This window comes from Myotis daubentonii, chromosome 8 (assembly GCF_963259705.1).
Source record: "Myotis daubentonii chromosome 8, mMyoDau2.1, whole genome shotgun sequence".
Lineage (NCBI taxonomy): Eukaryota > Metazoa > Chordata > Mammalia > Chiroptera > Vespertilionidae > Myotis > Myotis daubentonii.
In genome coordinates this window covers 6,617,535-6,633,700 of record NC_081847.1, presented here as the reverse complement: position 1 = coordinate 6,633,700, position 16,166 = coordinate 6,617,535, and the positions used below count along the sequence as shown (strand labels likewise).

General features: G+C 44.2%; 1 protein-coding gene across 1 annotated transcript in view; it reads left to right on the top strand.

Annotated features, from left to right (window-relative positions):
- The window catches only part of VAPB (VAMP associated protein B and C), a 64,011-nt gene extending 51,582 nt beyond the window's left edge, over positions 1–12,429 (top strand). Inside the window, exons 3-6 of the mRNA XM_059705209.1 lie at positions 513–616; positions 3,769–3,849; positions 5,901–6,077; positions 10,976–12,429. Of these exons, the coding sequence (XP_059561192.1) occupies positions 513–616; positions 3,769–3,849; positions 5,901–6,077; positions 10,976–11,134 (521 nt within the window). The 3' untranslated portion in view covers positions 11,135–12,429. The remainder of the gene's footprint in view (positions 1–512; positions 617–3,768; positions 3,850–5,900; positions 6,078–10,975) is intronic.
- The last annotated feature ends 3,737 nt before the right edge of the window (positions 12,430–16,166 follow it).

Sequence of the window (16,166 nt, the reverse complement as noted above, 5' to 3'; positions counted from 1 at the left end):
TTGTGAAAAATTTACAACATTTTATTGGCAAAACTATATTTCAAACATTACCTTGATTACCTTGCTATGGGAAATAGGACAGAGAAAAGCAAAAGCAATTCCTTACATGTCTTGGATTATTCTATATTAGTTCCTAAAGAGATTATTTGGATGTTTTCTTGAGCAAACAAGCATGTGCTGTTTTTACCTGCTTTACCTGTTCTGTGAGGGCTGTAGGAGATATATTGTCAGGTATGCAATCAGTGGACCAGGATTCAGAAGACCTGGGTCCCAGCTCTGCCACACCCTGCTGTTCAACCTCGGGCAAGTCACCTAACTTTTTTGGACCTCAGGTTTGAGACCTGAAAAGTGGAGAAGATGTTGGTCATCTTGCCCTGCTCACTTCACCTGGGGCATCATGAGGCTCAGTGAGAGAATCCGGGTAAATTGCTTTACAACCAAAATACAAGTATTAACAAATGGCTGCTGGTAACCAAGTTCTGACCCTCCTAATGAAATATTTTCTTTCTCAGTGATGTTACAGCCTTTCGATTATGACCCCAATGAGAAAAGTAAACACAAGTTTATGGTTCAGTCTATGTTTGCGCCAACTGACACTTCTGATATGGAAGCAGTAGTAAGTACTGAATGCTTCTTACTTTTTAGTATTCAATGATTAGGGACAGAATTGTGGGTGCATGCAGTTCACAGTATGTTAGAATTGTTTTAAAGGGGAATGTTGTTTCCAGGGAGGTTTTTACTCTGGCTGCCTTTATGGTTTTCCTAAAAGCTTTGATTTTTTACATTTTATGTAACTCTCTAGAATACTGTTCTTCTTTGACTTTTGTGTCTCAGTTTGCCTCAGCAATTCCTTGTTCTGATGTATTGTATCTTGAATGGTTTGTGGGTTCTCTCCCTTTCCTCCCATCATGTGCCCTACAGAAAAGGGCACCCGCTCATGACCATGTCCGCCCCCCCGAACTCAGGGGGATGTAAGCGAGGTGAATACTAAATGTTCTCCACGCTTAAGAACTCCCCCCCCCCCCCCCCCGCCCTCCGCTTGGTTCTGGTAAGCATGATTTTCTTTTTCCTTTTAGGTTCTTTCATTTTTTTCTGCTTAAATGCATGTTTAACTAATTTGGTAAAAATAAGATGACTTCATTTTCATAAAATAAATGATACTATATTATTGATTTTGCTGGAAAAAGAGTGTAATGGAAATTCCAAAGTAAGCTTGTTACTCAAATAAATGAGGAGGCCTTCTGGTGCTGTGAGTGTGTCGCAATATACAGAGCAGCTTCGCCATCCATCGCACCGGCCAGGACAGGTGTCTGGTCCTCACAGAGTGGGAAAGAAAGGCAGATTGCCTCACTCCAGCCTGCCAACCCAAACTAAGAGACTGCAGTCATCCAAGAAATGTCTGCAAGTTTGGTTAGCTGTGACTCACACCGTCTTGTAGTTTTCTCTCTCAGAGTTTGATACTGAGGGCTGTTTAATGCACAGCTCACCTTTGTGTCTCAGAATCACCACACAGCCTTTTCTACTCGTCTTGGAAAAGTAAACCGGCCATCTTCATGTGTTTAACTTTGGGGCTGTAAATGGAGAAGCCACTATTTGGGGGTTTGAGAGAGATCAGTGATAATGAGCCGTCTTCCTTTGCATAAGAACAATTATTGAGGCTACTTTCCCTTTTATTTCCTAGATCACGATGTGTCATTTCATGTTAATTTGTGTAATCAAGGAAATGTATGGCAAATACGAAATAAGGGATATCTGAGAATATGTTCTATTTGGCTTTTGTTGCACGGCTTACTAAAGAGAGCATGGGCTTGGGTGTGGAGCTGAGGCCTGCCTTTTACTAACACTGTGGCCTTGGGCGATTTCATTAACTCACTTGAGGGTTTGGTCACCTGTAACATGGGGTTAAGGACCTGGTTGATGGGTTGTCGTGGGATGAAACGTGCTCTGTGTAGAGCACCTGGCAGTGCCTGGCTCTGTTTCATCTGCCGTCACAGGTCCGGCACTCTCGTAGTCAAGGTGAATCTCACTTCCTCATACGGTAATTTTTGTACCAGTTTTAAAGATGTTTCTATGAAATGTACATTGTAGAATTTTTGGAAATACAAAAATGAAAAGTTACCTGAAATTTGTTATACTTGACCTAACCACTGTTAATGAATGAAGCCTTGAGCTTTTTTATTTTATTTTAAAATATCTTTCTTTTTATTTTGGTATACAGAAAGTTGAAAAAATGCTACATTAACCACTCATATTACCTTTACCTAGAGTCACCATTTAACATTTGCCACATCTGCTCCATTTCTGTCATAAGCTTTCTTTTCTACTGAACCAGTTGAGGGTAAGATGCAGACTTCACCCCTAAATGCTTCAGAATAAGGCCAGTCTCCTATATAGCAACATACTGTTACCACAGCCTAGGAGTCAACATGGATTGTATTGCCTAACAGAGAAACACACATTACAGTGTTTTTCAGTTATTCCCCAGTGGCCTTTAGTTCTAGTCTGGTAGAGTAGCCTGGACCTTTTTAGTTTTTTATTACTTTGAATTTTTTAAAGTCCAGGCCAGTTGGCTTTTAGAATGTCCCACATTCTGGATTTGTCTAGTTGTTTCCTCATGATTAAATTCAGGTCAAATGTTTTGTGGCAAGAATATTCCATAGGTGATGTCATGTATGTATCATTTCAGAAGGCATTTAATGCTGATTGTCCCTCTGTTGGTGACACTAAGTTTGATTACTTGGTTGCAATGATGATGGCCAACTCTTTCCAGGGTCAAAGCACATTTGCCCCTTGTGGTTAATAACAGGGAATCTGTGATGCACTGAGTAAACTGGTGCTTGGACTCAGCAGCAGTCCTCCTCCCAGAGGCCTTAGCATCCAATGATAGTCCTGCCCAATGCTCTGACATGTGTGCATGTTTGCACAGAAGTAGACTCAGAACATTGATGTTGCATCTTCACTAACTTTCTGTGGACTTCCCATGAGTGAAATGCTCCTCAGTGTCCTGTGAACGGCATGCTACACCACGGAGAAACTGCCAGGGTTTGTTGGCAGTTCACACCCTGTTGTCTTCATTCTTGGTTCTTAGTACCTGTGTTGCTCCAGCTGCCCTTGCCTCTTGGTCCTGGGGCAGGGCTGGGGGAGTTTATTCCTTCTCTGTATTGTAACCCTCCTGATGCACTGGGCTACAGTTCTCAGAATCCCATCTTCCACTTCCAAAAGGAGGAAGAGTAAACCAGGAATGCAGCGTACCAGAACAGGGTTTAGCCAGGAAGCCGCCTGCACCAACAGACAGAGGGAGGAGGAGAGCAGCAGAGAAGGCTTGCTGGCTAATGTGCCCTGTTGGTAGTTGGCAGCATGGATCCCGCACCACACCCAGATAGGACGTGCTTACTCTAATGGATGCACCCTGTAAAGGAGGTTTATTTTCTTAAGGGTCAAGGTTAGCCCTGGCCATCCAACCATCAGCCATGGTCCTCTCTCTTCTAAGTGCTTCCCACAGACTAGCAACAGGAGGGCATTGGTTGACTTTGAGGAGTTAGGCAGCAAGACTGGGATTTGCGAAGTGTAATAAATATTCAGGAAAGCTATTATATTTAATCTTGTCATGTTGAAAATATTGAAATCTCAGCAGACTTAATTTCTTTATTTGATATATATCAGGGCTTTCTCATTAAGAGTATTTTTCTGAAATTGTCAGTTATAGGAAGAAAATTATTCTTCCCGCAGCTTTATAATATCCTGATTATTAAATTTAAATTGTTTTAGTGGAAGGAGGCAAAACCGGAAGACCTTATGGATTCAAAACTTAGATGTGTGTTTGAATTGCCAGCAGAAAATGATAAACCAGTAAGTATATTTATAGTTAACAATAATTGAATGTTGCAAGCTGATACTTATTTGCATACCATCTCCTGCAAAACCAGGATTTAAGTTGGCAAATTATTTTCCTCTTTCTGATGCATAAAAAAAAATCTTAAGTCGACAAATAAGTGGGCCCCCACAAAATCAGCCTTTGAAAGACTTGCAGAGAGACAACCAATTGGAATAATTTTTGCCCTTGCAAAGTACAACCTGTTGGCTGTGGAAATGTTATAAATCCCAAAGAGCATCTTTGACTTCACAGAGTTATAGGTCGCTCTTACATGGGGTAAGACTAAAACAGGGAATAATTTGCCATTTATCATGGTGCTTGACAGACAGGTGTTAAGCATGTAGGGTCTGTTGTTTCACAAAGAACCTAAAGGTTCTCCGGTCTGCTGTGTCCCTCAGCACCACCTCTCTATCCCGTAACCCCACTTCCTGCTGCTGTCAAAATTGCTTCTAGAGGAGGAGTCTCCAATTCAGACTAACTCTGCTATGGGCTGTCCTGGGCCTTATAGAATGCCTGACTTCTGCCCACTAAATACTGGTAACTCTACCTAGTTGTGACAACCGAAAATATCTCCTGACATTGCCAAATATGCCCCCCCCCCCCCCTTGAGAATCCCCTGTGCTGTCTGAGGGGTGAATCCAAGGAACGGCTTCTCTCAGACTTCCCCTCACTTTTCTCTTTGTGTAAAACTGAGGGATTGGCCTGGCATGGCCCTTACTTGATTCCAGTTGAAGGCAGAAGACTGAAATGCTAATGTGGACTCCCTTCAACCTAGTCAGAAAAACTTAAATTGTATTAAAAACACAATTTGAAGCATAGGCAGAGTATTAGCTACCCTGGTTGTTAATAGCTGAGACCTTCTGAGAACATTACTATAATGACCCCCAGGAATGCTCTGGATCTGTGCCAGAACTACTTAGTATGTTCTTTCTGCATAGAACTGACGTGACCATTATTCTGTTTCTTTGAATTACACATTATGTCCTGGGAAGGTCAGTTTTGGAAGTTATGAGACCTGTATTCTGGTTCTAGCTCCAGCTCTGATACATTAGCTTTGTAGATTGGGTCCTTGCCTTATAGGGCCTCACTCTTCTCATCTGGAAAATAAAGGTTGGAGCTAGATAGGTCAGTAGAGCTAGATGGTAGTTCTAGATTACTACTTGGAACCCCACCACCCAGGACAGCTCTCCTCAGTACACCTAAGCCTCTACGCCAGGGTTCCTCAAACTACAGCCCGCAGGCCACATGCAAATACAAATACTGTATTTGTTCCTGTTTTGTTTTTTTACTTCAAAATAAGATATGTGCAGTGTGCATAGGAATTTGTTCATAGTTTTTTTTTAAACTATAGTCCGGCCCTCCAGCGGTCTGAGGAACAGTGAACTGGCCCCCTATTTAAAAAGTTTGAGGACCCCTGCTCTACGCCATCCGCTCCCCCCCCCCGCCCCCCCCACTCCCCACTGACACATCCCTAGTCAGTCTCAAGATGATGCCATAACACATGGAAATGGGGAGAGGGGCACATGTAGCTTTCCCAGATTGAAGTATTGCAGACACTGCACTCATTCCACCTTCATCCCAGCTTCCAAGCTCTAAGTTTATGAACTAAATGCCCTCTGTGTCCTCCCTGGCCTCCCACCCCTGCCCAGCCAATCCTAGGATGTTCAGATCTTCACGGTGACAGTAATTTGTGGATAAGAGTTCCTGCGCTTGTACAATTACCGCATGCTAATTTTTGCATGGTGGGAGTCTGGTGGTACAATACATACAGACTTTTCCTCCTCCTCTGAAGCATTAGTCTCGGCTGGACTTTGTTATTTGCCCCATAATTTCTGGGGCCCAGTTGCTTTAGATTATTAATATTAAGACACTAGATGAAGTGATCCATTTTTAAATAAACGTGACATCTTTCAGTGTGGATAAAAGGCTGCCATGTGTGGTGTTGCTGAGAGCTACTTTACTTTGCATTAAAAAGTCCTTTATTACATAGTTGGTGACACTTGGGCTTTCATTTATTTCTGAACAGCATGATGTAGAAATAAATAAAATTATATCCACAACTGCATCAAAGACAGAAACATCAATGGTGTCTAAATCTCTGAGCTCTTCTTTGGATGATACTGAAGTTAAGAAGGTGATGGAAGAATGTAAGAGGCTGCAAGGTGAAGTCCAGAGGCTGCGGGAAGAGAACAGACAGTTCAAGGTAACAGCATTTCCTTTTCTGATAATCTGAGAAAGGGGGCTTCTTCCCTAGGATCTTGGGGAGGGAAGTTGATGAACCCCTGAATTTGTAGGCTTGTTTGTATTTGCACACTTTTCTCCCAGGGAGAAATTCCATAGCTTTCATCGGTTTCTCAAAAAGGCCTTGAACTTCCCCTCTCCCCATCAAGAACCTGTATCTATTTAAACTCTTGTCCCCTGGTGTTAAAAACAAACAAACAAACAAACAAAAAACAAAACCCCTCTCACCTTCCATTAGTGTAAAATGAATATTAGACATAAAAAATAAAGCAGCAGTGGTTATGTGGAATTTACATTTTCAAATCCCATTTCATCCCCACTGGAGGAGAATCTCTTTTTGAAGAGAGTAGATACTGACCTCTCCTCCATTTTAACGCAGGCATAATTCTGACTTTTGAAGATTCTAAATGAATCTGAACGTAAAGCCCTTGTTACACTATGAGCATGGCGATGAGGTTGGAGTTGTCAGAGTAGGTGGAGATTGTGGAAGGAGAAACCCGTGTCCAGCCATGGGCAAGATGGCTGGCAGTGGTGCTGGAGGGTCAGGCTACACTGGGTGGTAGAGGAAGGGGGCGGGGCACTGCTCTTGCCTCGGAGGCCTGTGGTGGTGTGGAAACAACTAGTCAGACTTGAACTAGCTCTGAGTCTCGTGTGTGTTAATCACAGCATCTCCTGGACCTCTTTCCCAAAATACCTCTGCAGCCCCTTCCAGCTTTAAAAGTGTGTCTGTTCTAGACACAGTAGTGAAGAAAACACTTCTGATCATTTGATCAGAGGAACTTTTGTTGCAGCTTAAATTTTGAGGCTGACCTATTCCCTTCATCTTGGTCGTGCCACCCAAGCATGTAATAGGTTTTTGCTCTCTAACTACCACAGCACTCGGTTCTCGTAACAAATTCATTTCCGCCGACTCTTCTCTTTTATTCTGACAGTGTGGTCGGTCTAAAACTGTCAGTGCCTGGGAAGCGGCACTGTCTTCTTTTCCTGAAGAAGTCTTCATTGGCCTCATGCCGTGGAATAAATTAGGAAGCTGACTTTACTCTTTGGCTAAAAATTTAAGATACGCCTAAAGCTTCTTCTTGAGTATATTTCTCTTTAGAAACAGAGTTCTTTGCCATTTAAAGTGATAAGTAGGTAGAAATAGCTTCTATATAAACCCAATAAAATAAACGCTGTATTTTGCTGTGCCCATTTTTTTTAAGTTAATCGAATAACACTGGTCATTTATCACACTGTGCATCGATATTGGCTATGTCCCATGAGCAGAATATCTTTAAAATATTATCAGGCCAATCTTGACATTAGAAGATTCTTTATCCTGCCAGACACTGATTTCTTGTTTTGTGTTTTTTCATTCTTTTATTTGGCCAACAAATTTCTGGCCCTACCGTGCACCCAGCACTGTGGGTACAAATGAGAGCAGTCCTGCCCTTGAGAAGTTACCTGAGAACAGAGAGACATAGGCACAAACTTTGACATAGAGTGACAAGCAGTTCCACAGGTACAGGGAGAGTCAGCTTGGTGGGCTGGCTGCTGCTTATCTTCAGGACCTGATAGGCACTAGGTGGATGTGAAGGAATAGAAGGAAAAGAAGAAGGGAAAGTGCAGCTGGTTTGTGAGTCCTAGGATGAGCAGATGGGTCATTAGCCAGAGTTCTAGCTGCAGAATATGGCTGTGTGGCAGATAGGAAGGCTTTGGTGTGTGTCCTGTGTAGGGATCTAGGGCTGGCCTGGGACAGGGAAGGAGGAATAAGGGCCATTTCCTTGCACACCTGTTGGTGGAGGAATGTAGCCAGGTACCTTTATATATAGGAAAAGCAATATTGCCTCTTCAATGGAAAATCCATGCACCAAGTAGAAAATATTTGAGATGCATGTATCAAGTTGAGTCACATTTTAATATTCCAAATTCATGTTATTTGAATAATGAGAATCCAGCAGTCTACATGTAACTCATCAAATACCTGTACACAGCTCTGTATTGGAAAGCTTCTAGATCTCTTACTTCCAAGTTTCTTGTGTTTTTTATATTTTTTAAATTAAATATTTATTGTTCAGATTATTACAGTTGTTCCTCTTTTTCCCCCCCATAGCTCCCCTCTACCTGGTTCCCACCCCACCCTCTGCCCTACCCCTGCCACTGACTGTTCTCATCCATAGGTGTACAATTTTTGTCCAGTCTCTTCCCACACCCCCTTCATCCCTCCCCCCCCCCGAGAATAGTCAGTCCACTCCCTTTCTATGCCCCTGATTCTATTATATTCACCAGTTTATTCTGTTCATCAGATTATTTATTCACTTGATTTTTAGATTCACTTGTTGATAGATGTGTATTTGTTGTTCATAATTTGTATCTTTACCTTTTTCTTCTTCTTCCTCTTCTTAAAGGATACCTTTCAGCATTTCATATAATACTGGTTTGGTGGTGATGAACTCCTTTAGCTTTTTCTTATCTGTGAAGCTCTTTATCTGACCTTCAATTCTGAATGATAGCTTTACTGGGTAAAGTAATCTTGGTTGTATGTTCTTGTTATTCATCACTTTGAATATTTCTTGCCACTCCCTTCTGGCCTGCAAACTTTCTGTTGAGAAATCAGCTGATAGTCGTATGGGTGCTCCCTTATAGGTAACTGACTTTTTTTCTCTTGCTGCTTTTAAGATTCTCTCTTTGTCTTTTGCTCTTGGCATTTTAATTATCATGTGTCTTGGTGTGGTCCTCTTTGGATTCCTTTTGTTTGGGGTTCTCTGCGCTTCCTGGACTTGTAAGTCTATTTCTTTCACCAGGTAGGGGAAGTTTTCTGTCATTATTTCTTCCAATAGGTTTTCAATATCTTGCTCTCTCTCTTCTCCTGGCACCCCCATAATTCGGATGTTGGTACGCTTGAAGTTGTCCCAGAGGCTCCTTACACTATCTTCATATTTTTGGATTCTTTTTTCATTTTGCTTTTCCGGTTGGGTGTTTTTTGCTTCTTCGTATTTCACATCTTTGACTTGATTCTTGCGATCCTCTAGTCTGCTGTTGGAACTGCATAATATCCTTTATTTCAGTCAGTGTATGCTTAATTTCTAGTTGGTCCTTTTTCATAATCTCGAGGGTCTCACTAGATTTCTTGAGGGTCTCACTAAATTTATCGGCAGTCTCACTAGATTTCTTGAGGGTCTCACTAAATTTATCGGCGGTTTCTAAAAAATTCTTGAAAAACCTTAAAAGTGTGGTTTTGAACTCTATATCCAGTCATTTGCTTTCCTCCATTTCTGTCATTTGTGACCTGTTTCTTTGTCTCCGCATTTTTTATGCTTCCATGTGTTGATAGAGTGGCTTTCTGTGCGAGGTGTCCTATAGGGCCCAGTGGCTCAGCCTCCCCAATTACCTGAGGTGGACACTCTTGGTGCACCCCTTTGTGGGCTTTCTGCACAGTCTTCTTGTAGTTAAGTCTTGATTGTTGTAGGTATCACTGGGAGGAATTGACCTCCAGGCCAATTGGCTGTGAGGATCAGCTGTGTCTGCAGTGGGAGAACTTCTGAGCTGGAGAAACTCTTCTGGGGCAAGACTTGCTTCAGTGGGGCTTTGGTGCTCACTGAGTCTGCCCCGAGTGTGTTCCTTATGGATCTGAGGAGTTGTAATCTGGATGGTCCCACTCTGACCACTGGGTACACTGGCTCTTGGATCTCTAATGAGGTGCTAATTTAGCCTCTGCCTGAGGCTACCCAGCAGGAGCTATGGAGAGATTCCTCTTCTTTGTTTGGGGTTTGGAGGTGCCCAGATGAGGCCCAGCTGTGCAGCAATGCAAGCTGCTGTAAGGCCTTGGACCTTCTTTTGGAAGTTTTATGTCTCTCTGATTCAGCTGCAATTTGTTAGGTAATTTTCAGGTTGCAAAGGGCCAGACCTTTCATATGCAAAAGCCTCTGCACACAGCTTGGGTGGGGCGGGGCCTCAGGGAGCAACAGGGCAGAGCAAACAGCTATGGCTGATTCTCAGTCCTGCCCTAAGAGGCCCCAGGTCTCAGTGTCCCGTGGTAATCACTGCAAGCACCTCTGAGAGAAAGCCGCCCTTGAGTTCTGCCTGATACCAGACAGTCCAGTTTCTCCCCGTATGAGTCTGGGTCCCCAGAGACTCACCCGGAACTGGAGTTCAGAGCAGTCTGGAACTTGAGACTCCCTCCCGATTGAAAAAGACAACCGTGTCCTCAGCCTCCAGCCCTCTCCATGTGCGCCTCCGTACCTCTGCACTTTACCTCCGCACCTCCTTTGAGTCTCAGTGTGCTTTTCTCTTTCCTTCTAGTTGTAGAAATTCCACTCAGCCAGCCTTCCTGTGGTTCTGGGTGATGTCCGTTTTGTCTTTTAGTTGTATTTTTGAATTTGTTGTGGGAGGCAGCAATTTCCGGTGTTTACCTATGCCTCCATCTTGGTGTCTATTCTTGTGATTTTTATATTCCTGTCTTGAGAGGTACCTATCATTTCAAAAACTGATGACTTCATTAGGGAAGCCTGTTCAATAGAGGAAGGAAGGACAGAGGGGTTGGGGTTGGATGTAGGTGAAGAAGAGCAGCTGGGAGACATGGCCAAAAAAGTGGGTGTGTCCAGACTAGACCATCTTAAGAACTTTTTTCTATAAATCATGGGGAACCAAGGTGTGCCCTGCTTGGATTTGTGGTGCAAAAATGTGTAGGATGGATGGAAGAAAAGAGGGGCTTCTGATATTTTTTAGTGGCCTCAAATCAGCCCCCTCCTAGGCTTCAAAATGAGGAAGTTGGACCACATCATGGGGTCTGAGTGTGGGTATGAAAGCCCCCTGCTAAGCTGTACAGCTGACTCTGCTTCTGGTGTGTGGATTGTCTGAAACGTGCATTTGCTCCCTCAGGAAGAAGATGGACTTCGGATGAGGAAGACGGCGCAGAGCAACAGCCCCATTCCTGCATTGGCCACGGCAGGGAAGGAGGAGGGCCTCAGCACCCGGCTGCTTGCGCTGGTAGTCCTGTTCTTCATCGTCGGTGTCATCATAGGGAAGATCGCCTTGTAGAGGCAGCATGTGGAGGGGGGTCGATTGGATTGATGGATCCGCCATATCATGGGATTTAAATTTATCATAACCATGTATAAAAAGAAATTATGTATGATGACATCTCACAGGTCTTGCCTTTTAAATTACCCCTTCCTGCGCCTGCGAGTGCACCCATACACAAATGTAACACAATGTAACAATCTTTTAGAAAGATACAAATGCATAATACATGATGGGGAAAAGAATGATCTTTGTTAATGATAAGGGAAGCCATAATTAAGTGGTAATGGCATGTTGTAAATGTCATTTTAAACATCCGTAGCCTTGGTCCATGTCGCTGGTTACCTCTCTGAAAACACAACTCTCTTCCTTGCCTGGGTGCCGGCCTGGGAGCCAGAGCTCAGCGTGGTGGGAATACCATCCCTCCACAGTCAGCCCACGCTGCTCGCTCGCTCCCAGGCTTCTTGTCCGTGTGATGCCCGGGCCATCAGTTCCTTGGGACTGATGAGCAGAGTCAGCCGCCGAGGAGAATTTTGCTGTGGCGGCATGGGCAGGGTGCTGGACACGGGTGGGCATGGGCACCGATTGGCCCATACTTTGGAAGGAAAAGCCAGTGCTTTGTTCTCTTAAAGGGACCAAGCTAAATTCCTGTTGGTTCACGTCGTGTGATTGAACTGTATTCGGAGATGTTTAATGCATATTTAACTTATCTAATGTATTTCATCTCATGTTTTCTTGTCACAAGATTATAGTTAATGCTGTGGCCTAAAAATCACCTGTGCTACATAATGCCGCAGTTGAAGCTGGCATTATGGCCAGAGGGCTGTGGACTCTGCATACGCATATACAGACGTGTGGTTCATTTGAATGTTGGAGAACAGCAGCCAGGAAGTATTTTTCTGTGTAAAAAATTAACAACTATCAGAGGGAGGAAAATTTGTAGTAGCAACAGTAAACTCGATTGTACCCTTTTTAATGGAGAAGAGCAGCCGATCTTTTATATTGTTCTCTCACTGCCCACCCCTCAGCCAGCACTCACACTTCCAGCACAGGAACCCCAAGCCTGGTCCTGATCCGACCTTACAGATCCAGCTGGGGATCGGGCAGTGAGTTAGGCAGCAGAGGGTTAGGCGAGGGAGTCAGCCGCCGGGGCAGGGAGGGTTGCGTGAGGGGCTCTGCAGGTAGTCCATCTAGCACGTGGTAACTGAGAGTTTGACTGTGGAATCATTTTATGCCGTAAAAGACCAACCCAATTCTGTTTGACTATGTAGCATCTTAAAAAGAAAAAAAGTAAAATAAATCCCCAAAATTCAGAGTTCTTTTGTCATTTTGTCACATTTGCTATATGCGAGGAATTATTATTTTTATCATAATCATCATTATTTTGTCATTGGAAGGTTGATTTTAAATGTACCATACCCATGAGAAAAAATACGTTTAATTACACACACACACACACACACATTTGGGGTGTTGGCTTCAACTGCAAACATAAAAATAAAATTGCTGAACGTCGTAAGCCCCAGTCTCCCTTGCCCTTCCATTGCTTTGCCTGCCTCTCGGGGCAGAGAAGCCTTCCCTCTGGTCGAGGAGCCCTGCAGAAGAGACCAGTGGGAGGCACACTGAGACGGCTCCAGTGTGTGAGTGGGTCTAAAAGACAGATTCATCAGCAGGAAGACAGTTCTGAGAAGCCATATACCCCGCGCCTTCTTCCCCCCAGTCTGGCGGGGCACATGGCCCGAGGTTCTGGCTCTGGTGATCTGGTCAGGACCCAGCCTGGAAAGCGGGAGTCTGGTTAGTCAGTAACTTGCTGTCTTCACAATAAGGTCACTCTGTGTCCTGAGTACGTCCTGCACCTGTCGCACCAGTTGCACTGAGCAGGCAGCCATGGAAGACTGCCCGTTGTAAGTGAGTCTCCGTAGTTTTTCCATGTGGGTCCTGGGAGTGAGCTGCGAGGCATGTGGACTGAAATGTGTCAGGTGTGGGCCCACAGCAGACTAGTCCTTTTGCCTCCCGTGCCGCACCTTGGAGGGAATGGAAGTGGTTAGGAAGGCCGCAAATGTCCCGTGGCTCTGGAGCAGGGGCTGCACACTTGCTCTTAAAGGACATGGCTGTGTGTTCCAATAAAGCTTTATTCACCAAAGCAGTTTGCTGGATTTGGCCTTTGAGGCTGCAGTTTGCTGGTGCCTCCCTAGGGTGACTAAGTTCTTAGAGTGCCTGGGAAGCCTCTGTTTTGGGTCTTTGATCGTGACAGCGTTTCGTGGACATCTGGAAGCAGATATTCAGCTTCTTAAGAGTATGGGCATTTTGTAGCTAAAAATCAAAATTTTAAATCCAGAGTTGTCTCTTTTTTCTAATTAAACATCCTGTAAAATCTCCCTCTTAGAGGTTCGAACTTGGGGAACACGTTACTTTGTGGGACTTTTTGGCTGAGTGGGAGAAGGGAATTCCCCAGTGAGGGTAGTGGCAGGGAGATTGGCTGTTCTCTGAATTGTCCTGGTCAGTAAAGAATGTGTCACAAGAGAATGTGTGAGGGCGCCAGCTCTGCTAAGGTTCAGGGGCCACTTTAAGAGCCATAACACCCAAGAGCTTGGCCCTGGAGAAACGCACATTTCGGGGGCCTTTTCTGGAAAGGGAAAACTGAGATGTGGATGTGCACGGTCCTATCACATGTTCTGTTCTATCCTGCGAGGGTGGGAGTCAGAAAATTGAAATAAACTGTCACAGAACAAGGCTGACGTTGGTTGGGGTGCTGGCCAGGAACAGAGCTGGGCACTGCAGGCAAGTTGGCCGCTGGTTCCGTAGCACCTCAAAGCCTGGTGCCCTTGTTTTAGAAATACCCACCATGCAGTTCGCAAGTACTGAGATGTAAGCAATAACAGAGTGCCATAAATTTTTATTGATCGCATTTTTAAATGGATAATTTAAGCTCCCTTGGCACGATACAAAAATACCTCTTGAAGAGAGCAGACTAAAATTTGTAGGTGTGAGGACCCGGCTTTAATTTTTTCTCTCCTAGTTTGCATGTTTTCCCTCATTAGTCTTTCTAAACTGCTGGCACCAGCAGTAATAAATACTGATAAAATCAAAATTGATTTTTACCAGTGGACAGTTTATGCCTAGAGAGATGGCTTATACCTAGCTTATACCTGCATAACACAAAAGGGGGAAAATGAAGAACTTCCAGTGATCCGTGTAAACCTAAACGCTTTCAAACAAATTCTAGGAACAGAATTGCTATCGAAAGATACCAGTGCTGACGGTGGCGAGTCAGACAGAACTGAAGGCAGTGATAGCTCAGAGCTAAACTGCCTTTCAAATTAATTTGAAAACAAGCCGTGTGTGTGTGTGACATGTACCATATGTAAGTAGCTTCCCATTTTTCCAATGGTGCCTATATTGTTTGCACACACAAATCTCTGTGTTTGCAAACTCTGAATCTATGCCAAAATGTAATACCATTTGTCATTTTCGGTTCCTTTTCTAGAGAACTGGCCCATTTACAAAGTTTTTTTTTTTTTTTCTGGTGTGTTTGTGAAATTCTTGGTTTATAAGAGAAGAGTAAGGAGAAAAATGGGACATGGGCTGCAAAGTCACCTGAACACTGGAATGACCTTGACCTCTGAGACTGAGTTGGCAATGGCCTTGGATCCCAGAGCAGCCTCCCCTCCCCCTTTCCTTTGAGCCCATCTGGCTAGAGAAGGCGCAGTAAAACTATGGAATGAATCAAAAGTTAGGAGTCCTGCTGTTGCTGAAATGGAGTAGGACTTAATCCTAACTTAAAGAGTATGTGGGTGACTACGGTTCATAGTACGCAGATCCGATCAGGCCCTTGGGGCCCCCCTGTGCCCCATGTGAAGGGCCTGAATCATTGGGACATTGTCTCAACCTCAGAGTCACACAGGTGACCTCAGGGAAGGCTGTGGTGAGCTAACTCCCCATCTCGCACTGGCGGTATACACCTTTATGCATCTGCCGCCCTCATACCTTATGTAGTTGCTTTACGAGAAAGTGGCTAGAATCAGGACTTTACTTCTGATGGTTTTTGGTTTTGGAACTGAACACATGTCAGACAGTGAAGAAATGCGTTTCCATCTTCCCAGTGCCTGAAGCCTCTGCCACGTGCTCCTGGAAATGAGTCTGGGGCTTCAAGGAAGCAAATGAGCAGTCTGCCTTGGGAGGGAGGGAGGCGGGTGGTGGCCTAAATTAACTGGGAGCCAGGACAGCTCATTAAAATGGGCGTCACAAGAGAGGCCTGCTAGGGTTAGGAAACCGCCAGCTGCTGGCCTCCGCTCTCCCGAATCAGGTTGCATTTCTCCGGGAAGTCACCAATGGGAGCCAGTAATAGCAGGCCCTGATCCGGAGCATTGGCCCAGAGGCAGACCTGTGAGGCTGGGAAAGTAAATCTCAGGCCAGATTCCCAAACCCTACTCCTTATCCGAATCCCACCGGCAGCAGACTCAGCCTCTGAGACCATTAGTTGGGGCGCATAAGGCCACCCCCAGCTCAGGTCGAGAGACTCAGACCTTCCTTTGAGGGGTTGCTTGACACCACTGACAAATAAGGTTTTGTTTTATTTTCATTACAGAGATATTTTGAAAAAATTTAGAAGGCGTGTGCTCACATGCACGACTGTGCATCATAGTTAAAAGTGAAACCATGGAGGTGGATGAGAGGCTTCCCCATTAATGTAATTACTTCGGATTTTTTTCTTAATGGAATTAATTCATTAGAAAATGTTGGCATCCGATCCGTAGGAAAGGAAGACAAAGCTAGCAACAAAAATATAGCTATTATCTCACTTGCCATAAATATTTGCAATTATGATACCTTGGAATGCTGCCACGATATGGATTGCTTTGATTAAAAGATGTCAGTTGAATAAAACAGTACGGGGGGATAATAGTTTTCTGCTACTAGATAAATGCTAATGTTTATTTTTAAACCCGGAAACATTGATCCTGTGACAATGCCCCGTTACAATTACTTTATTATCCCGGGGGTTGATGTATATTTAATCATTTGGCTAATGGATGTGAGTGCTGTCCTG